The sequence below is a fragment of the Alnus glutinosa genome, chromosome 3, assembly GCF_958979055.1.
Source record: "Alnus glutinosa chromosome 3, dhAlnGlut1.1, whole genome shotgun sequence".
In the NCBI taxonomy this organism is placed as follows: domain Eukaryota; kingdom Viridiplantae; phylum Streptophyta; class Magnoliopsida; order Fagales; family Betulaceae; genus Alnus; species Alnus glutinosa.
The window spans coordinates 32,544,851-32,562,940 of record NC_084888.1 but is presented as its reverse complement, the minus strand read 5'-3'; the positions used below and the strand labels follow the sequence as shown (position 1 = coordinate 32,562,940).

The 18,090-nt window shown below is 37.0% G+C and overlaps 2 protein-coding genes across 2 annotated transcripts; both read right to left on the bottom strand.

The window, feature by feature from the left end:
- Window positions 1–275: 275 nt before the first annotated feature.
- LOC133864454 (mRNA-decapping enzyme subunit 2) lies at window positions 276–12,702 on the bottom strand. The gene is made up of 8 exons (XM_062300794.1): window positions 12,461–12,702; window positions 11,175–11,326; window positions 10,173–10,300; window positions 9,312–9,407; window positions 8,484–8,636; window positions 4,504–4,607; window positions 4,347–4,414; window positions 276–682 (listed from the first exon to the last, which is right to left on the bottom strand). The coding sequence occupies exons 1-8, from the start codon at window positions 12,541–12,543 to the stop codon at window positions 495–497; spliced, it is 972 nt and encodes a 323-aa protein (XP_062156778.1). The 5' UTR covers window positions 12,544–12,702; the 3' UTR covers window positions 276–494.
- Window positions 12,703–13,890: 1,188 nt separating this feature from the next.
- LOC133862464 (CASP-like protein 5A2) lies at window positions 13,891–17,655 on the bottom strand. The gene is made up of 3 exons (XM_062298296.1): window positions 17,251–17,655; window positions 16,290–16,422; window positions 13,891–14,347 (listed from the first exon to the last, which is right to left on the bottom strand). Exons 1-3 carry the CDS (start codon window positions 17,463–17,465, stop codon window positions 14,156–14,158), a joined length of 540 nt encoding a protein of 179 aa, XP_062154280.1. The 5' UTR covers window positions 17,466–17,655; the 3' UTR covers window positions 13,891–14,155.
- Window positions 17,656–18,090: the final 435 nt, after the last annotated feature.

Below are 18,090 nucleotides of genomic sequence, written 5' to 3'. Positions count from 1 at the left end.
GATGCATTCAACTCAGGTGCAGCATGCATCGACGGGCCCTCAAGGTTGAGTGTATCCTCAAAGATTCCTAACCTCAAGTCCTCAACCATGATAACCCAGGTTTGAGTTTTATCATTGTGACATGACGAAAGCCTCTACACTGGGTTCCTGAATAGTGTAGAATTATGGAGGGCAACTTGACCCCGCACCCAGAGGGGGAAAAGAAGGAAAGAAAAATAGCCCCATTCAAGCTACACTCGCTCAAGCATGAACGTAAAACTTGCAAGCAACAAAGCTGAACAAAGTGAAGTGCATATTTTTGAAAGAAAAGGTATTCTATACAGAATATACATATAACCCAAACCTGAAAATCTGACACAAACATGTACAGCTTGTACACCTACCAAGCCTGCGTGAAGGTTGATCAGTGTGTTCAGTGATACAGGTGAAATGGTTGGAAAACGCCCAGCCATGTGAACTCAAACCACTTTACAAAGAAAAGAGAGAGTTGGCCTTCAAGCAGAAAAAGCAGCTTCCATTGCTTGCAAGATTGATGGAGTATCAAATCTGAAGTTTCTGAAGCTCCTACCAGGTCCCGTGTCAGGAGGGTGAACATCAGGCTCGGGTTTAGTCGACTGGCTCTCCGTTATTATTGTGCTGCTGTTCCCTATTGAATTGTTCTTTGCTTTCCAGACACATATTCCTAAACAAAAATCATAACATGCTCATCAGCAAAAGCACAGAAGAAAACTAGCACACCACCAAGGTTTTCACAAAATATCAAAGAAACTCCTCATCATTTCAAGAATGCAGGATTGCATACAGGAGAAAGGAACTCTCATCAAACAAACTCCGGCTCTGTCAGTGCATAGTGTACTAAATTTGTATACAATAGGTCCTAAGCTCAAAGAAAGGATGAGGGTTCCGGCAGGTTAATGGACAGCATAATTATATCAACGAAACTATCCTTGATTTTCAACCTATTATATGGAGTGCAAGTTTAGTATAAGTAAAAATAAGAATGGAGGGAAAGTTAAACTTGATGGTCAAGAGATACCACAGAGTGATTATCAATAATTCATAAGGATGGAAAATATTGAGAAAAATGTGCATTATAAAATAAGAAAAGGGCAGATCATGTGATGTACAGAAGTATTGTGTTACCATAAAATACCAAGTTAAAGAGAAAATTTTATAAGACTGCTATGAGATTAGCTATATACTGTAATATACAATGTTGGGTTGTTAAGAAGCAAAATATTCATGAAATAAGCAAAGCCGAAATGAGAATGTTAAGATTGATAAACGGAATACTAGGAAAGGTAAGATAAGAAAAGTTATCGGTTCAAAGGTAGGGAGGCTTCTATTGAGGAAAAAAAATGAAGGGGAGACACTTAACATGGTTTGGTATACAACAGACATTGATTAATATACTGGAGAGAAATAATGATTTAACTCAAGTTAAGAGAGTGAAAAAAAGTAGATGGAAGTCTAAAATAACTCAGGTATAAACAATGAAAAAGGATATGGTAATTATGATGACAACATGGAGTATGTTCTTTGATATGATAAAATGACAAAAAGAATAAGAAAAGGGTGGATGAAGTGAAGTAGTAAGGCGCACTCCCTTTATGCGAATTGGGTATTACTGACCGATGGCGTGGAAAGGTACAGGCATCTTCAAACCTCACATACACGCCCTATTTGATCTAGCAAGGGGAATGACAGATACTTTAATGTTGGGCAGTAAAGTGCCAGCACTCATCCCCTTAGTCCAATTGGCCTCACAAGAGAAAACGTTGACTTCGGTGCCACAGAGCCGAAACCGATATTAGATTTAGAGCATTGTGCGACAATAGAATGCCTATCAAGATAAAGGAAAAATACTATAGGATACTATAAGACCAACTGAATGCATGCGACAGAATGTTGGGCTGTTAAGAGGCAATATATTAATGAGATGAGCGTAGTTGAAATGAGAGTTCTAAGATGAATTAGTGACAATACTAGGAAAGGTAAGATAAGGAAAGTCACCCATTTAAAAAGAATCAGGATCCTCTCCATTTTATAGTCTAGATTAGAGTTAAGAGATTTAATGATTTATATGTTGCCACGTCATTTCAAAACGTCACTTAAAATTTGTAAATAGCATGACATCATGTATATCGTTAGATGTAACAAAACAAAATCTGGACCATAAAATGGTTACTCTCCATTTCACTCGCTTAATATGGTTGTCATTGGAGACAAATTCATATACTAGTAAGAAAGAGTTATTTACTGAAGTTAAGGGAGTAAAAGATGTAGAGGGAAGTACAGAAAAACTTGGATAGAAGTAATAAAAAAAGATAAAATAATTAGAGAGACAACAGAGAGTATGATTTTAGATAAGATAAAATGGCCAAAAATAATTTTTTAAAAAAAGGACGGATGAAGTCGAGAAATATATTAAGAGTATCGTGTAACTATAATATTCCTTAACCTGAAAATCCTATTTCTTTTGTTTAGGGAAACTAAACTTACCCCCTTTAATTACCACTCCATTTGCAACCCCCCCCCCCCCCCCCCCCCCCCCCGAGCAAAAAAAAAAAAAAAACCTACCAACCCTTTCACTTAGCCCCCTCCGTTAAAATTTCTAATAAATCTAACAGAAAATTGGTCACGTGGATACACATGACGTAAAATATCCATTAAAAGCCTAACAAAAGGGGCTAAGTGAAAAAGGTTAGGTAGTTTGGAGGTTCAATTGCAATTTTCAAAGTTTGGGAAATGTTGCAAATTGGATTGTAGTTGAAGGGGGTAAGTATAGTTTCCTCATTTTGTTTTGTTTATCTTTAAATATACCTATTAACTTAAAGAAAAATTTATATATGACTTAAAAAAGACCAGGAATATGCTATGATATAGAAATTTGTGGTTGTTAAAAAGCAGCATATTTATGACATAATTGTACCTGAAACAAGAATGTTAAGATGGATGAGTAGAAATACAAGAATAGGTAAGATAAAGAAGTCGTCCGCTCAAAGGTAGGAGGCTCGTATAGAGGAAAAGATAAAGGGAAGCTGCTTAACATGTTTTGGTCATATGCAATGGAGAGTGATTAATATATTGATGAGAAACAGCTATTTAACCCAAATTGAGGGAATTAAAAGAGATAGAAGGAAGTCTAAAATGACAGGAAAATGATGGGTAGAAATAATGAAAAAATGATATGGTAATTAGGGAGACAACAGAGAATATGTTTTTAGATTGAATAGAATAGCGGAAAAGAATACATATGGATGACTCCTAATAAATGATGAGAATCCAACTCCAATTTTGAGTAGGATTAAATCTTAATTGAATTGAGTTGAGTAGATGATTGTACATAAGAATATTAGGGCATTTGGCTTGGGTACCTCACTAAATTATCTCAAGTACCCAATTTAAGACAAGCATCAATATGGTATCAGTGTGGTTCTTTGTCCTGGACACTCACTACATTTCTTGCATTCTATGTTTGATCACCAAGAGAAACAGGAAAGTACATGAGAACTTGGAACTAGAAAACATGCTGGAATTCAGATAGCTATAGTGAACTCAAAATTTTCTAAATTCTCCATCAATTCTCAACAAGTCTAATGGAGAGCTCTAATTGCAGACCATAGATATAATCATCTATAGCTAGAAGTGGTTGCAAAATAATAATAATATTAAGAAAAAACTGCAATCATCACTTAAATCTTCCAGAAAGGGGGATGAAACATTCTTCAATATAAAGATCAGCTCTACTTAGGTTTAAAAGAGCCCAAAAGGAACAAGATATGTTCTTTTGTAAGACAAGCATCAATATGGTATCAGTGTGGTTCTTTGTCCTGGACTCTCGCTACATTTCTTGCATTCTATGTTTGATCACCAAGAGAAACAGGAAAGTACATGAGAACTTGGAACTAGAAAACATGCTGGAATTCAGATAGCTATAGTGAACTCAAAATTTTCTAAATTCCCCATCAATTCTCAACAAGTCTAATGGAGAGCTCTAATTGCAGACCATAGAGATAATCATCTATAGCTAGAAGTGGTAGCAAAATAATAATAATATTAAGAAAAAACTGTAATCATCACTTAAATTTATGCCTCATCATTGAAATCTTCCAGAAAGGGGGATGAAACATTCTTCAATATAAAGATTAGCTCTACTTATGTTTAAAAGAACCCAAAAGGAACAAGAGATTTCTTTCGACAAGTCTTATTAATATCTGAGTTTCTTTGCCTTTTTTTTCTCTTTTCTTTTTCTTTCCCTATCTCCTGTAACCATTTATTAGATTCATATCGACCTGATGTGTTAATAGGCTATCAGATTTTCTAAGAAAAAGGGGAGAAAAAACCTTTGAGAGGCATATCAGGTTTTGGAGCCAAGGGGGGCTGACGTGCTGAAATCCATGATTTCAAAGACCTGAACGAAGACATTGAATCTATTATAGACTTGCAAAAGATGTTAAACACCTGAGCAAATAATAAGAATTATAGACCAAAAGTACTCACGCCAAGAAAGGGGCCACCATGTAAAGCTTGAGGCCAGTCATCCCACGAGATATCACATCATCACTTGCTGGCTGAAGTTCATCAAGCCGATGCCATGCAATTTCCTGCAAGCAGAAAACAATAAGCATGTAGTTCAATATTGTAATTCTTCACAAGTTGCAAAGTGTAACATTCTGTCCAACAATGATTAAGACAGACTCCAAATTTTTTTTTTGGAAGAGTCCGAGGAGCCGAGCAAACAAGTTAAATATAAATGAAAGAACAAAGCATTGCAGGCTTGAAAATGAACCTTCTTTAGCTAGATGTAAATTCAAATTGCAAAAGACATTATGGTAAATGATAGCATTCTAACTAAACTAATAAAATGTTTCTCTTACTCATTTTTTACCTTTTTTCTTTTTATAGGAGGGGAAGAAGAATGGGAGCATCAAGCCACCAACACTTCCTGCAAATTGGTTTAGATAAATTGAATATAATCTTAGGTTGTATTTGTTTTGGCATAAAATGATTTCTGACAATCAAAAATATTTTCAGGGAAAATCATTGATTTAAAACTATTTGGTTGAGACCTTGAAAATAACATCAATGATATTTTCTGTTGTTTGATTGGTAGGAAACATATTTTCCTACTAAAACTGAAAACAAACCAGAGACCAACAATTGAAAAGTAACAAAAACACCCTGCAAAAACCCAAGACAAGGAGGGACTGTGATAAGGGAAGATGAGTTTTTTGTTGGTGGGGTGGGGGAATTGTGGGGGCTGCAACAGAGGGGGTGTGACGGTCACGACAGAGCAAGGAGGGTGGTGGGCAACAATCAAAGTTGGGTGGCACCAGAGGGAGGGGGCAAATGGGTTCCTTTGTGGGTGGGGTGTCGCTGTAGGGAAGGAAGGTTGAGGGTGTCGCTGTAGGGGACGAAAGTTGGAACACGGTAGAGGGGATGGCAGCCGAGTGATGGAGGATGGCGCCAAGGGGAGGGGCACTGGATTCTACTACAGGGGTGGGTGGTGATGTAGTTTGGGAAGAAGGGTTGTGGGGGAGAGGGGCAGAGAACCTCTGGAAAATTGCTTATGCCTTTTGATGGCATAAACCAATTTCTCCCCTATAGTAGCATCAGAAAATAAGGAAAACGTTTTCCAAAAAATGTTTTACGCCAAAACAAACATAGCCTTATATGCAAATAAAAGTCATAATAGTAGTCCAAAGGCTACATCAAGTATCCTAAGAATGGGTGGGATTAAACCCAACCTATTGAGCATCTGCTTTGTGAACCCAATGGCTGAAATTAAGTTTTTATAAGCCCCCTCAAAAATGGGAGAGTTTTGTCAAGCCATTAAGAGAATCTCACCTTCTAACAAGAAATGCAAGGGCCTGATCGGAATGGTTCTCAAAAAACAATTATCTATTTTTTTTTTTATAAATAAACATAATTTATTTAAAAGCGCAAAAGGCACAACCCAAGTACACAGGAAATATACAAGAGATACACCTAACTAGAAGAAGAAAAAAGCTCAAGAAAAACATGAAAACTAGAAATATTTGAGTCAAAGGCAGTTGTCCAAAAGTAAAGAGTCTTAAAGAAAAAATTCTTTAGATCCCCCATCGTCCGTTCAGTCTTCGAAATATCGATTATTTATTTCCCCCCAAATACATACATAAGACACAACAAAACCAACTTCCACATAGCAACATCCCGAAACCTACCATATTGACCTTTCCAACAACCAAAAAGGTGTACTACTACTGTATAACCCAAGCCAACCCTACAAGGCTGAAAATGGTATTCCATAGGGCATTAGCCATCTCACAATGGAGTAAAAAGCTGTCCACTAACTCCCCACTCATCTTGCACATACATCACCAATCAACCAAAATAAAAGATCACTTTCAAAGATTATCCATGATTAGGATCTTCCCCAAAGCAATTGTCCAAGCAAAGAACATCACTCTCAAAAGTGCCTTGTTTCACCAAATGCTCTTCCAAGCGAAATGAATGCTATTACGGGGAGCAAAGACATTGTAGTAAGATCTAACATTGAACAAACCTATATTGGAAGGAACTCAACAAAGCGTGTCTTTGCTGCCCCGTCTCAATCTGAGGGAGTACAACAAATTAAAGAACAAAAGAGACCCACCTCTCAATCATGAGCCGCTCTGAGAAAATTGAAATTTAATATTTCACTTATGAGAGTCGCTCGAAAGCACCAAATGGTCAGCCACAGAGGCATCCTTACAACGAGTCAAACTGAACAAGTTCGAAAAAACTACCTAGAGGACTTGATCTCCACACCACATCATGCCAGAATCTAATATTAAAGCCATCACCAACCTCAAATCTAGTGTCTAGAGAGACCTGTGAACCTCATTAGAACACTACCCACCCCACACACTACCAAATTTAGAGTCCATTACCACCCTCCACAAAGCCTCTCTCTTCATGAACATAACGTTAAAGCCACCTCTCCAAAAGAGTTTAGTTGAACGAAACTAAATTACGAACCCCAAACCCTCCTTATGAGATTGAGAACAAACCTTAGACCAACAAACCAAATGGAATTTGAACTCCTCACCGGTACCACCCACAAAAAGTCCCACTGCAACTTCTCTATGCAGTCGACAACGCCGACAGGAAGGGAAAAGAGAGACAAGTAAGCAAGCACATTAGATAAAGTACTTTTAATAAAGGTAACCCTCCCACCCTTGGACAAATACATCATCTTCCTGTTAGGCAAACAACGTTCTATCTTCTCAATAATGCCATCCCATTCAGATTTGGCTTCAAACGAAGCTCCCAACGGAAGGCCTAAATATGTCATAGGAAGATAAGAAATCCTGCAACCCAAAATGCTGGCCAAAACTTCCATATTAATAACATTGCCAATGGGGACCAACTCTGGTTTAGCCAGATTAATCCTCAAACCCGAACTGCTTCAAAGCATAAGAACAAGCAACGTAAGTTACAAAGATGATTTGGATTAGCCCCACAAAAAATCAAAGTATCATCCGCAAACAAAAGGTGGAAAATGTTGAAAGCACCATCATGCCTAGAACCCACAGAAAAACCTAAAAATAGACCCTCATTCACTAATGCATAAATAATCCCACATAACATCTCCATAACAATAACGAACAGTAAGGAGGACAAAGGGTATCCCTGTCTCCAACCACGAGAACTGCTAAAAACACCCATTGGAGTGCTGTTTACCAAAATAGAAACCAAAGAAATACAATGCGCTATCCATTGACACCATTTCTCTCCAAAACCGCATCTCCTCAACATATACAAGAAAAATTCCTAGTTAACATCATCATAAGCCTGTTCAATATCTAGCTTGAACAGCACACCTGGCTCCCCGGATTTAATCCTATACCAACACACTCATTGGCAATGAGAACAAAGTCTAGAATCTACCTACCTCTGATGAAAGTATTAAGAGGCTAGGAGATAATCTTCTCTGCTGCCATTTAGAAACAAAAAACAAAGATATGGAAAATGTGTTTGGTTGGGTGATGCACCCAACAAAGAGCATAAGAAGAAAACACAACATCAAGTAGCACCAGATTCTAAGAGTTGCAGTCTAGTGTCATTGTGGGACCTTATTGGCACCCTTCATAGGTTAGGTTAGTTACTATTGAGTCTTAAAATTAGTTTATTTCAAATAGAAAGTTGCTGGTTCAGTTTTATTTAAGTTTATACCAACCGAACTGAATGGCCCAATGGCCAAGGTGTTGGTCTCAAGTGAACCCATAGAACCTAGGTTCGAATCATGCCACACGTGCGCCTTGCAACCCTTACACTTTCTTATCAAATTAAGTTTTACTAGAGTCAGGGGGAATGAGCTGTATGCTCGTGAATCTTAGTTTATACTTTGGAGTACCTTTCTGTTTTGCTATGTTTTTTTAATTTAAGAATCAGTCTTTATTGGAGTGGCCTATACAAAAGGCCTTTATGTAAATATATCTACAAAAATCATCACATACACTGATCTCTTTTTTGGTAAGGGGAGCAAAGGCAGTATCATCCTGCACACCGGCAATTATGTAAAGCCGCACCCTCTGCTGTCCAAATATCGCTTCAATGTATTCATCTTTGTTAATAAGCTTAGAAACATCAAAACCTGTTTCCTCCAGGACCTGCATTCACCACCAAGCACAAATGCATCAACATTCATATCATTCAACGAGTTTCCTAAGCTAGCACAACAAAAAACACTGTGAATCACTTGTTTCATTCAAAAGTGTTGTGTTGTGACACAGGCAGATTAGGAAAGGTAAAGGGGTAATGACAAAATCGTGACTTTTGTTTCCTACTATACATTGGAAGGGCAAAGAATGATATAGGAAATGCTCCATAGTGAAATAGGCATATTACACTTACTGGAGGAAAAAAAAATACCCAGAATATTCTTTATTTTTCTCTTCTTCATGTTACTGAAAAATGGAGGTTGTAATCATCTAACAGGAAGGGGTTTGAAAACTCCCCAGCCATGTCAATTGCAGCTTTCCCAATTAACTGTTTCTATCAGTCAAGAAGATGCATCACATAGATTCAAAAGGCTGAATTCTAATTATAGATAATATTCATCTTCATCAAATTTGCTAACAAATGTGTACATTTTCCAGCCGCAACAAAATAAGAAATTGAAGACAAAAAATTAATGCCAGTTTTTAAAAATTACATTGCAACTTGTTGTCACGTGACCAATGATTCGAGTCAATGAAATTAGTGTCTACACTTCAATTTGAACACCAAGATAAATGAATCAGGTATACAAAACAGTCAGTAAACATCATAAGAAAGAAGCTTACTTCTCTGATGGCACATGCATCGTCTTCCTCGTCTTTGCTCTTTTTGCCGCGTGGAAAACTCCAGCTTGACCCTTTCCAACCCTTCACTAGTAGACACTGTCAACATCATGAACAAGAGTAGAAACTAAATGTTAAATATAAGTCCAACTCAATCATTCGCCAGATATAAGGTGTCAAAAAGTTCAAATACAAACAGAAAATCCTTGAAACGGTTATCAAATGGAAGAACTGCCTGGAGATTGGAACTATTGGAGTCTTAGAACTGATAACAGAAAGTCAGGTAGGCATACCTTTAAGAGAAAGGTCGCAAGAAGAAACTCTTACATACATGTATTAGTTATGTACATATGCCTAACCTTTCCACATCCAAAAATTTCTAAATGCTCGAATTTTTTATTTAAATTAAAGTCTTGATGTCCTCTATAATTTCAGGGTCAAATATTCTGTGCTTCAAACAACATTTAATGCTTCCAATTTTCCCCAAATACTTCATTAAACCCCCATATACTATGAATTACATGTCATGTTTCCTCCCTTTTCTTTTTGAATTAGCTACTTGGAAGGCTTAATCACTCATGATGACAAAGAAAAGGGTGAAAAGCAATAACTTCATGCCACTTCAAGAAAAATCCAATTTTATACCAATGGTGCTTGATGGTAGACACATGTCAATACACATGATCATGCATTTTCACAACAAAACAACAGTATAGCATCACCAACTCTAGAGCTTAGTAAAATAAGAAAATTAGAATGATAGCAATACTATATCATGCACCCACACACACATATAGGAACCTTTTTCAATTAAAAAGAAAAAAAAAAGCCCAATGACTTTTGGCCTTCATCTCTAAGACATACCCGTTCATAGGTCTCATCCAAAATGATTGATCCTGTTACAGGAACTCGGACCTTGTAGGAAGTGAAGTCCTTAAATATGTCATCTATATGGGCAACATAAGGTCTTAAGACGTCACAACTGTTAAACACTGAAATCTGTCAAGGAAATCATCGATAGATTCATGAAGATAGAGAATATATATACATTTAATATTAACAGAGATTATAGAGTTCTGGAACGAAACTATACATTAGGATTAGCTATTTTCTTTTTCTTTTATTTGACTAAGGTGATCAAGAGAGCAACGACCACACTAATCATCAATAAAATTTCCCGATATATAAAGAATATGACAAAGCTGGAAAAACAACCAACACAAGCTTCCAGATTCTTTTGATAGAATACCACTGAAAAGTTTCAAATCTTACGGTGAAATATAATACTTGGCATAAGATATCAGACATCTAATGTATGCTTCCTTCCCAGTGTGGATTACCACATAATCAAATGACATTATCATATTACAAGGTAGTCTGATTGCATGTGTGTAGGAGTGTTTGTCTACGTGTCCAAGTGTTCATGCATGCACAGACAGAAATGTCTGCTTCTGCATGTGCATGCCCCTGAAGGTGAATTGCAATTCCACACCTAACAAGGTGGGCCAAGAAAGCATCCAGATACAAGAATGACAGAAACACCAATTATATGAATTAAGTAATAACTGAGGGACAGTGCCATGCTTGATAAATGAAACCCACATAACAGGTGATACATTTGATGTCTAAACAGGTTGCATTTGTCTTTAGCTTGATGTAGCTTTTCTAGAACAGTAAAAATAGACAAGGAAATCGTGTAATAGCTCACTCCACCAGAAGATGCAAAACATAAATTGAATAGAGTTGCACTGAGTTTTCACAAACAGCAGAATAGTAGATGACAATATATAATGGAAATTGATTTTTCTTTTTTTTGTGGGGGGGGGGGGGCGCGCAAGTGGAGGGGGGAGAAAATGCACAGGATACATAAAGAAGTGAACTCCTTCAGAGTGAATGACTTCAGCGATGGATTTTTTTCCACTGAATTGTCTTCATAGAACCAATGTGCATACTCCACAAGAAATAAAATCCTTTCAAATGACTGGAGGTCTTCTTTTGGTACATTTAAAACGAACCGACTGCAGAAAGTTAATAGAAAAAAAAAAATCAGAGCTAGAAATGAATGAGGTGTAAAAATTTTGCCAACAAAACAAAAGAAAGGGAGCGGAATGGTTCCCCATCCTAAAGATTTCAAATCTAAGAAAAGAAATACACAATTATAATAGATCAGCTGATTATGAAACTCAAACCACTTTTTCTGCCACCATAATGAGAGTTTGCATATCCAAACAACACAGCTGCAAATGCCTCTAACATGTACATAACAAGAAACCATGAAATTATGTAAAAACAGTTATAGATGGCTCACTTCTCTCGGAAACGGTTTCGGGAAATTTCTCAATCCACTATTGTACTAACATGCTGAACTTGCCATGACCAATTGAGTACCAGAAGTGTGTCCTATAAATGACATTCAACTTGGACACTTTTTTTTAATCAATGGAAACTTATTCAAAGAACTCGAGCACAAATTACCAAGTGATGGATTCTTAAACAAGTACACTCATCAATTTATAGGACATTGCCATATCGGCTGAAAGAGTTCAACCTTCCGTATTTTCAGTGAGGCAGAAGCTCATGTCATACTACAGCAACATCTTACCACCGAAATCAACAATGACCAACAGTTACAAAGCTATTTGGTTGAACTCATGGTTTCCCGCTTAGTTCAGATGGGTTCTTCATTTTTCTCGCTATCGAAACAACAAAATAAGCACAAACACTTCAAATTGCCTTCTCTTCATTTCCTTAGTTTTCTTTGCAACCAATAATGCCCCAAATGCTTAACAAAAACCCCCAATCATCCACAATTTTAAAAAACTTTCACAACCAAGTTTCGCTTTTCTTGGCACAATCAAGAAACAAAACCAACCAAAACATATTTCCTATCATGCAGTGACAAGCACACTAAACCCTAAAACTTAAATCGAAACAAAACGATGTGCACGGGGCAAGCATGCAACATTCTAATTGTTAAGAAATCACAGGGAGCGAAAACTGAATAACAGTCCATTCGACCGAATCTTCTAGAAGACTCGAAGACTTTACTGTTTTCTAACGTTTTCCCGGTGACCAAACAGCGCGTAAAGGAATCAGAAAAGAGAGAGAGAGAGAGAGAGAGAGAGAGAGAGAGAGAAAGCAGCGATACAGACCTGCAGAGATCGTCGAGGAGTTCCTGGGGAGGAAGGCCGTTCTTGGGTGGAGCACCACTAGAGGATCGGTGGAGGCCGGACATGGCTTTTGGATTTTGAACTCAAGGAGAAAAGAAAGAAGAAAGCCCTAACTCTTCGTATTCAGCGGAGGAGCTCCTCCAGTTTGTGTTTTAGACTTCACCGAAGTAACTCCGTAGAGATCGAGCCCACGGGCGGAGCAGCTATGTGGGTTCACCGTTTCTCAACAATTCATAGATGTTAAATTAGATAATTATTATTGTTTATTTGTTTTTCGAAGGTTTAATATTTATTTTTGGAAAAATGATTATTGTACATCTTTGTGCATTTTTTTTTTCTAATTTAATTATTAGATTTATAAGACCCAAACGTTATTTTCATGATTGATTTAAAAAAAATGTACAAAAAATATACATGTAATATGTCTCCGTCTTGATTGGTATACGAAATAGGTCCTATAATGAAATAATTATTCTTTTATTTGGTTGCACGTTATTCCTATGAAATAATTATTTTCATATCAAAATAAGTATTCTTCTAAAAAATGAGAAAAATAACTGTTCCTTGATGAATAAAATGTGTTTTTCAAAAAACCTATTAATTTTTTTTTTTTTTGTTTTTTTAAAACCTTAATATATGAATAAAAAAAAAACATAAAATGACAAAACCATAGAATGGGTGACCAACTATCCCAAGAGGATGGAAATGTTCTATTTTGAAGCATATGCTGAAAAGGATAAAACAGCTCATGATAATTATATTTAGCTATTATGAGTTCATTTAAAAGGTCAGTTGAAAATCTCTTACATGGCTTCCAAAACTTTTCCTTCAATAATGACCAATGTTCCACCAATAAAATTGTTAGGGTTGCTATCTTTGAAACCTAATTGTTAATTTGTTAATGATAAGAGAGGAGTTGAATGTTTCCAAATGCCACATTGGAAAGCCAATGTTGTTGAATCCAAACCCAAAATTCCAAAAACCCATGCAGAACCAATCATTTGGGCCGTAAAATTCAAAGCAGATTTGAGTTTTGTTTTAAAAACAAAACCCAATTCGTATGTGCCATTTGGACTAGTGAAAAATGTAACAATCTTATCTGTCGTTAAGTAAAATATTAATTATGTATATATAAGCTTTGAACATCATGCAAGTTAGTTTTTAATGGTAATTTCTACTCAATTTTTTTTGTAACATTTGGTATTAAAATTCAGCCACCACGTTGAGTATAAGATTGAATAAAATGTAGCTTTGTAGTCGAGTTACTGAGAGAGCAACTTATAGGCTAATGTCTTAGTACTATGTATGGCCATAGTATTGATTCATTAAATACGATGGCACGTAATTTGTATTTACATAATTTTCATAAAAAAAAAAAAAAAAGAACAGAACTCTGTTTTTAAGCACCCCAAAAAAAAATGGAGGTTTTCTGCCTCCTCAAAGCTCTTTTTGTATCAACGTTTGGCGGTCATACACAGGGAACCCACGACTCCAATATTTAGATAATATACTTCTTCAAAAACTCAAAGGTACAGATTTTCTGCCTCCACATATCATACTTCAAACATTTGACAAGGAAGCTTTAGGTGCAGCTACATAATTACAATATCTCGCGTAAAGCTTGATGAATCAGACCGCAGAGATCATGCCAAAACACAGAATAAAACTGCATGTATTTCATTTGGATGCCAGAGTCCAGAAATTCAAAAGAAATGATGGCGAGACAGCAAACCAACTCATAAATGCCATAGCCGTAGCTGTCTCAAATCTAGCGCAATGGTTCTTTGCACAAGCATTCAGATCATTGCCAATAAGGACCGTGATACCAGCAGACGCACAAGCTGCAGCAAATGTGAGCGTCGAAGTGATCTGTAGTGATAAAAAAGAAAGGGGTAAATAAATGGGGGGGGAAAAAAACCATCTTTCAGGTTGGAAAATAAATCAACCAAATTATCATATGCGGAAAAAACATGTGTCTATATATCCCATGATTGGTTCATGAGTCCACCAAACAAAAGTTTATAACTTTCTAGCAAGTAATGCTGGTTTAATTTGAATTGGGCCAATAGAATAGCAATTCGAACGGTAAAGGTTAAAGCAAGGTGTGGGAGGTTCCTGAGGGTGTCCCTCCTGAAACCTGAGTCAGGGAATTGGATTGCATAACATTCAGAAACCTAGTATGAATCCAGATTATCAATCAAGCAACTCAGTTTTGCATGATCTACTTATCAAAATCTAGTTTTTCTTGACAAGGTGGTCACTATTTAATCAATTTAACTTAGAGAAGGGAAAAAGAAAAAGGTCTGGCATACTGTTCGAAATTTATAACCAAAACTACTGCTCTCCATTTCAATTCAAACATTGGATGGTAGTGATCCCTCTCAACAGAATCCTTGCTCCCATGGTTCCAATGCACTCGGAAATCTTTGAATCAAAGATGGTTATGGGCCTGGGTGAAGTAAATATTATGACTATTAACCATGGAAAATAATTATTAAAAACAGGGAAGAAGTAGAAGAGGGCAGGGTTCCACCAAACAAAACGAAACAAAACAAAGGGAGCGGAATACTAAACACCAAGACACAATCACTGACTTATTCTAATCTCAAGATTCTCCTCCAAAGTCATAAAGCAACAGAAACACCATGTGTTTAGCATTTTAGGAGCCGAAGAAGAAGTATGTTCCCAAGTTCTTTTGATGCCAAAGGCTTCTTTCTGAGATTGGGCAATTTTTAATGGCCTAAAAAACCAACTTAAATTCATTTATTTAGAGTAAACTCTCTCATGATGATATTTAGAACTCTGGAGCATTAATTATTTTTAGAAATAAATTAAAGGAATAAGAGGGCTTCAGAATTTCAAAAATCATTGCCAAATACGAAGCACATCAAGAGATTTCACAATTCCACCAAATTGGTGTCACTGATAACAAAAGATCTGGAAAAGTCAGGATAATATACTAAACAAACAAGAAAAAAGAAGGTGAGGACCATATGAGTTTTGGTTCATCAAAATCCAAATGAAACCATGTTTACCTGTAAAAGGTTAGCAAGCTGAACAAGAAGCAGTATTTAAATGAGGGCGGGATGAAGAGAAACTACTTTAAAAGGCTTTGGAGATAAAAGGCCACACAGCCACATGTAAGAACCAAAGCTCTCACTCCATTCTCTTCCATAAATCCATAATCCATGTAAAGAATTGATTAATCAGCCCATAAATCACTCCATGTCATATTGCGTCAACACAATGTGGGTTATGCCTAGTAGTGTCTTAGATTTATTAAGTGGTTGGGGCGCTTTGTTGGGTCGTGGTCTTGTTTTCCGTATTTGGAAGCAGGTTCCTTTTTGTGTTTTGTGGGGCTTGTGGCGTAAGAGAAATTATAGGCTTTTGTGTTTTGTGGGGCTTGTGGCGTGAGAGAAATTCTAGGCTTTTTGAGGATGTGGAGGTACCGAATGGGGCTCTTTGTAGAAATGTGCTTAATATGTTATATCTTTGGGTGTCAGCACATAGCCCAGGTAGTATGTCGTTCACTGATTTTTTACTTTTTTGTTCGTTTCTTTCCTTTGATTATGGGCATTTTTGTATACTTCTTTTGTACTAGGGTTGCGCCCCTCTGCGCTTTCTATTGAATTTTTACTTATAAAAAAAAAAACAATTATGGTGGGGTGAAGGATTGGGGTAACACAGGCTGGCAACAAGAGTAAGGATAAAAGATCTATAGAACATATAATAGTAGCCAGTATCTGAAATATTACAAAATTTGACAAAGCACTCAACCATGGCATTAAATCCCCGGCAAAAGTTATCTTACCCCATCACCAATGGCAAACAAGCTGACAACTCTGGGATTCCGGAAACGGCGCTTCACTAAAATGGCATATACATCAAGACTGCCGAGAATGAAGCTCCATAAGCTTTGCAAGATAACAGCAGCGACAAGAAAGCTGGAACAGCAAATACCATAACACCTGTTATGCTATGAGATGGAAAACAAAAGAGCACGAGATTGACCCAATGCTCAAAAACTAAAACCACATATAATCACCCTGCACATTATCACAGAGAGGAATATCAGAAGCAAAAATCATGTTTTAAACTAATGGGATGGCTTCAGAAACCAACTTGCATACACAAAGTCAGATATAATTTGATTCCACCAATGTTTCTATAGTAAGCATAATTTTAAATCTATGAGGAAATAGACAAGAAAAAATGCACCTCTCAGAGATTTTGAGTGTCACACACACACTCTAAAAAGCTCAGCTAGCCTGATATACAGGGGGTTCAGCTCTATTTTTTTCTTCCAGACAATAAAAACCAGGCAAGTGCAGTTTATGCAAGAACTATGAATGGCTACTTGTGATATGCATTCTTAGGAGAACTAAAACGCTAGTTGCAATATTTCTTCATCTAGGGCCTATTACTATAATTTAGCGCCAGTAGCTCTGTCCTAAACCCACCGATTCCCCTTATAAAAAGCAATAAAGCACATGTTCCTTTCAAACTATGGACGCCCAATAGCAGGTTCAGAAGTAGTAAGCCTTTGTAAAATTCATACCCAACATCCAAATTCGATAGTCAAGGAATAATTTGTAACAACCAGTGGTCTTACAAATCCGAAGAAGTGGAACAGTCTATTAAGCCCCAATTCCTAAGGAGACCCAGTACCCCAACAAACTATCCCATAAATTCGAAGAACCAGCTCTCTCACCTACGAAACCCAGTAAAAGAAACGACAAAGAAAGAAAGAAAAAAACAACGGTGGTGGGTACCGGAAAGCGGTGACGGAAGGGAAGTCACTGGTGGTGGCCATAACGCAGAGCGCGAGGACTGCGAAAGCGAACTGAGAGAAGCGGAGGGCGAGGCCACCGGCCGTGCCGGGCATGCCCTGGATGTCCTTCATCCTCCCTCTGGGCACCGCGCCATTGGCCGCGTCGGTCGCCGGTGGAGCCTCCACTGGGTGCACCGATGGGTGGATCACGTTCATCGTTTTTTCTTCTCTCTTTTTTTTAAAAAAAATAATAATAATATAGATTTTCTCTCAGCAAATCAAGAAGCACTCCTCCTCAACCATTTTGGATGATCAAATTTATTCGTTTCAATTGCGCAGAGATTCTCTTCTCAGTGAGCGAACGCCTTTTGGTGGAGAAAGTAGCTTTTTTGGTTCAGCCAATCAGCCTGGACAGTCTGTCTGTATGTATAGCCAACGACGTCGTTTTGGGAGAAGCGGCCGTTTATTTCTGCTGGGGCCACGCTGATCTCAACGGTGCGTTTCAACCCTCCCTCAGTTTCACTCAACTTTTTCGCATCTTCAATTGTTCAAAAAATAATTCACAGAAAAAGACAAAATTTTTCCTATAAATTGTTTTTAGAATAAATGTTAAGGCTACTTTCAAGTATTTACTTTATGGTGTTACTGTTACAATAAAAATTATCATTAAATTTTAAACACGTTAATTTGTATATGATATATCTATAATAATTTTTACTACCATATTTAAAAGTAGAGAAGTGATCCCTACACTCATTTCTCACAATAGCCCCACAACAAGCTGACGTGGCTGGTAATATTTTATTATTTTTTTACAAAAAGAAAACAAAACAAAACAAAA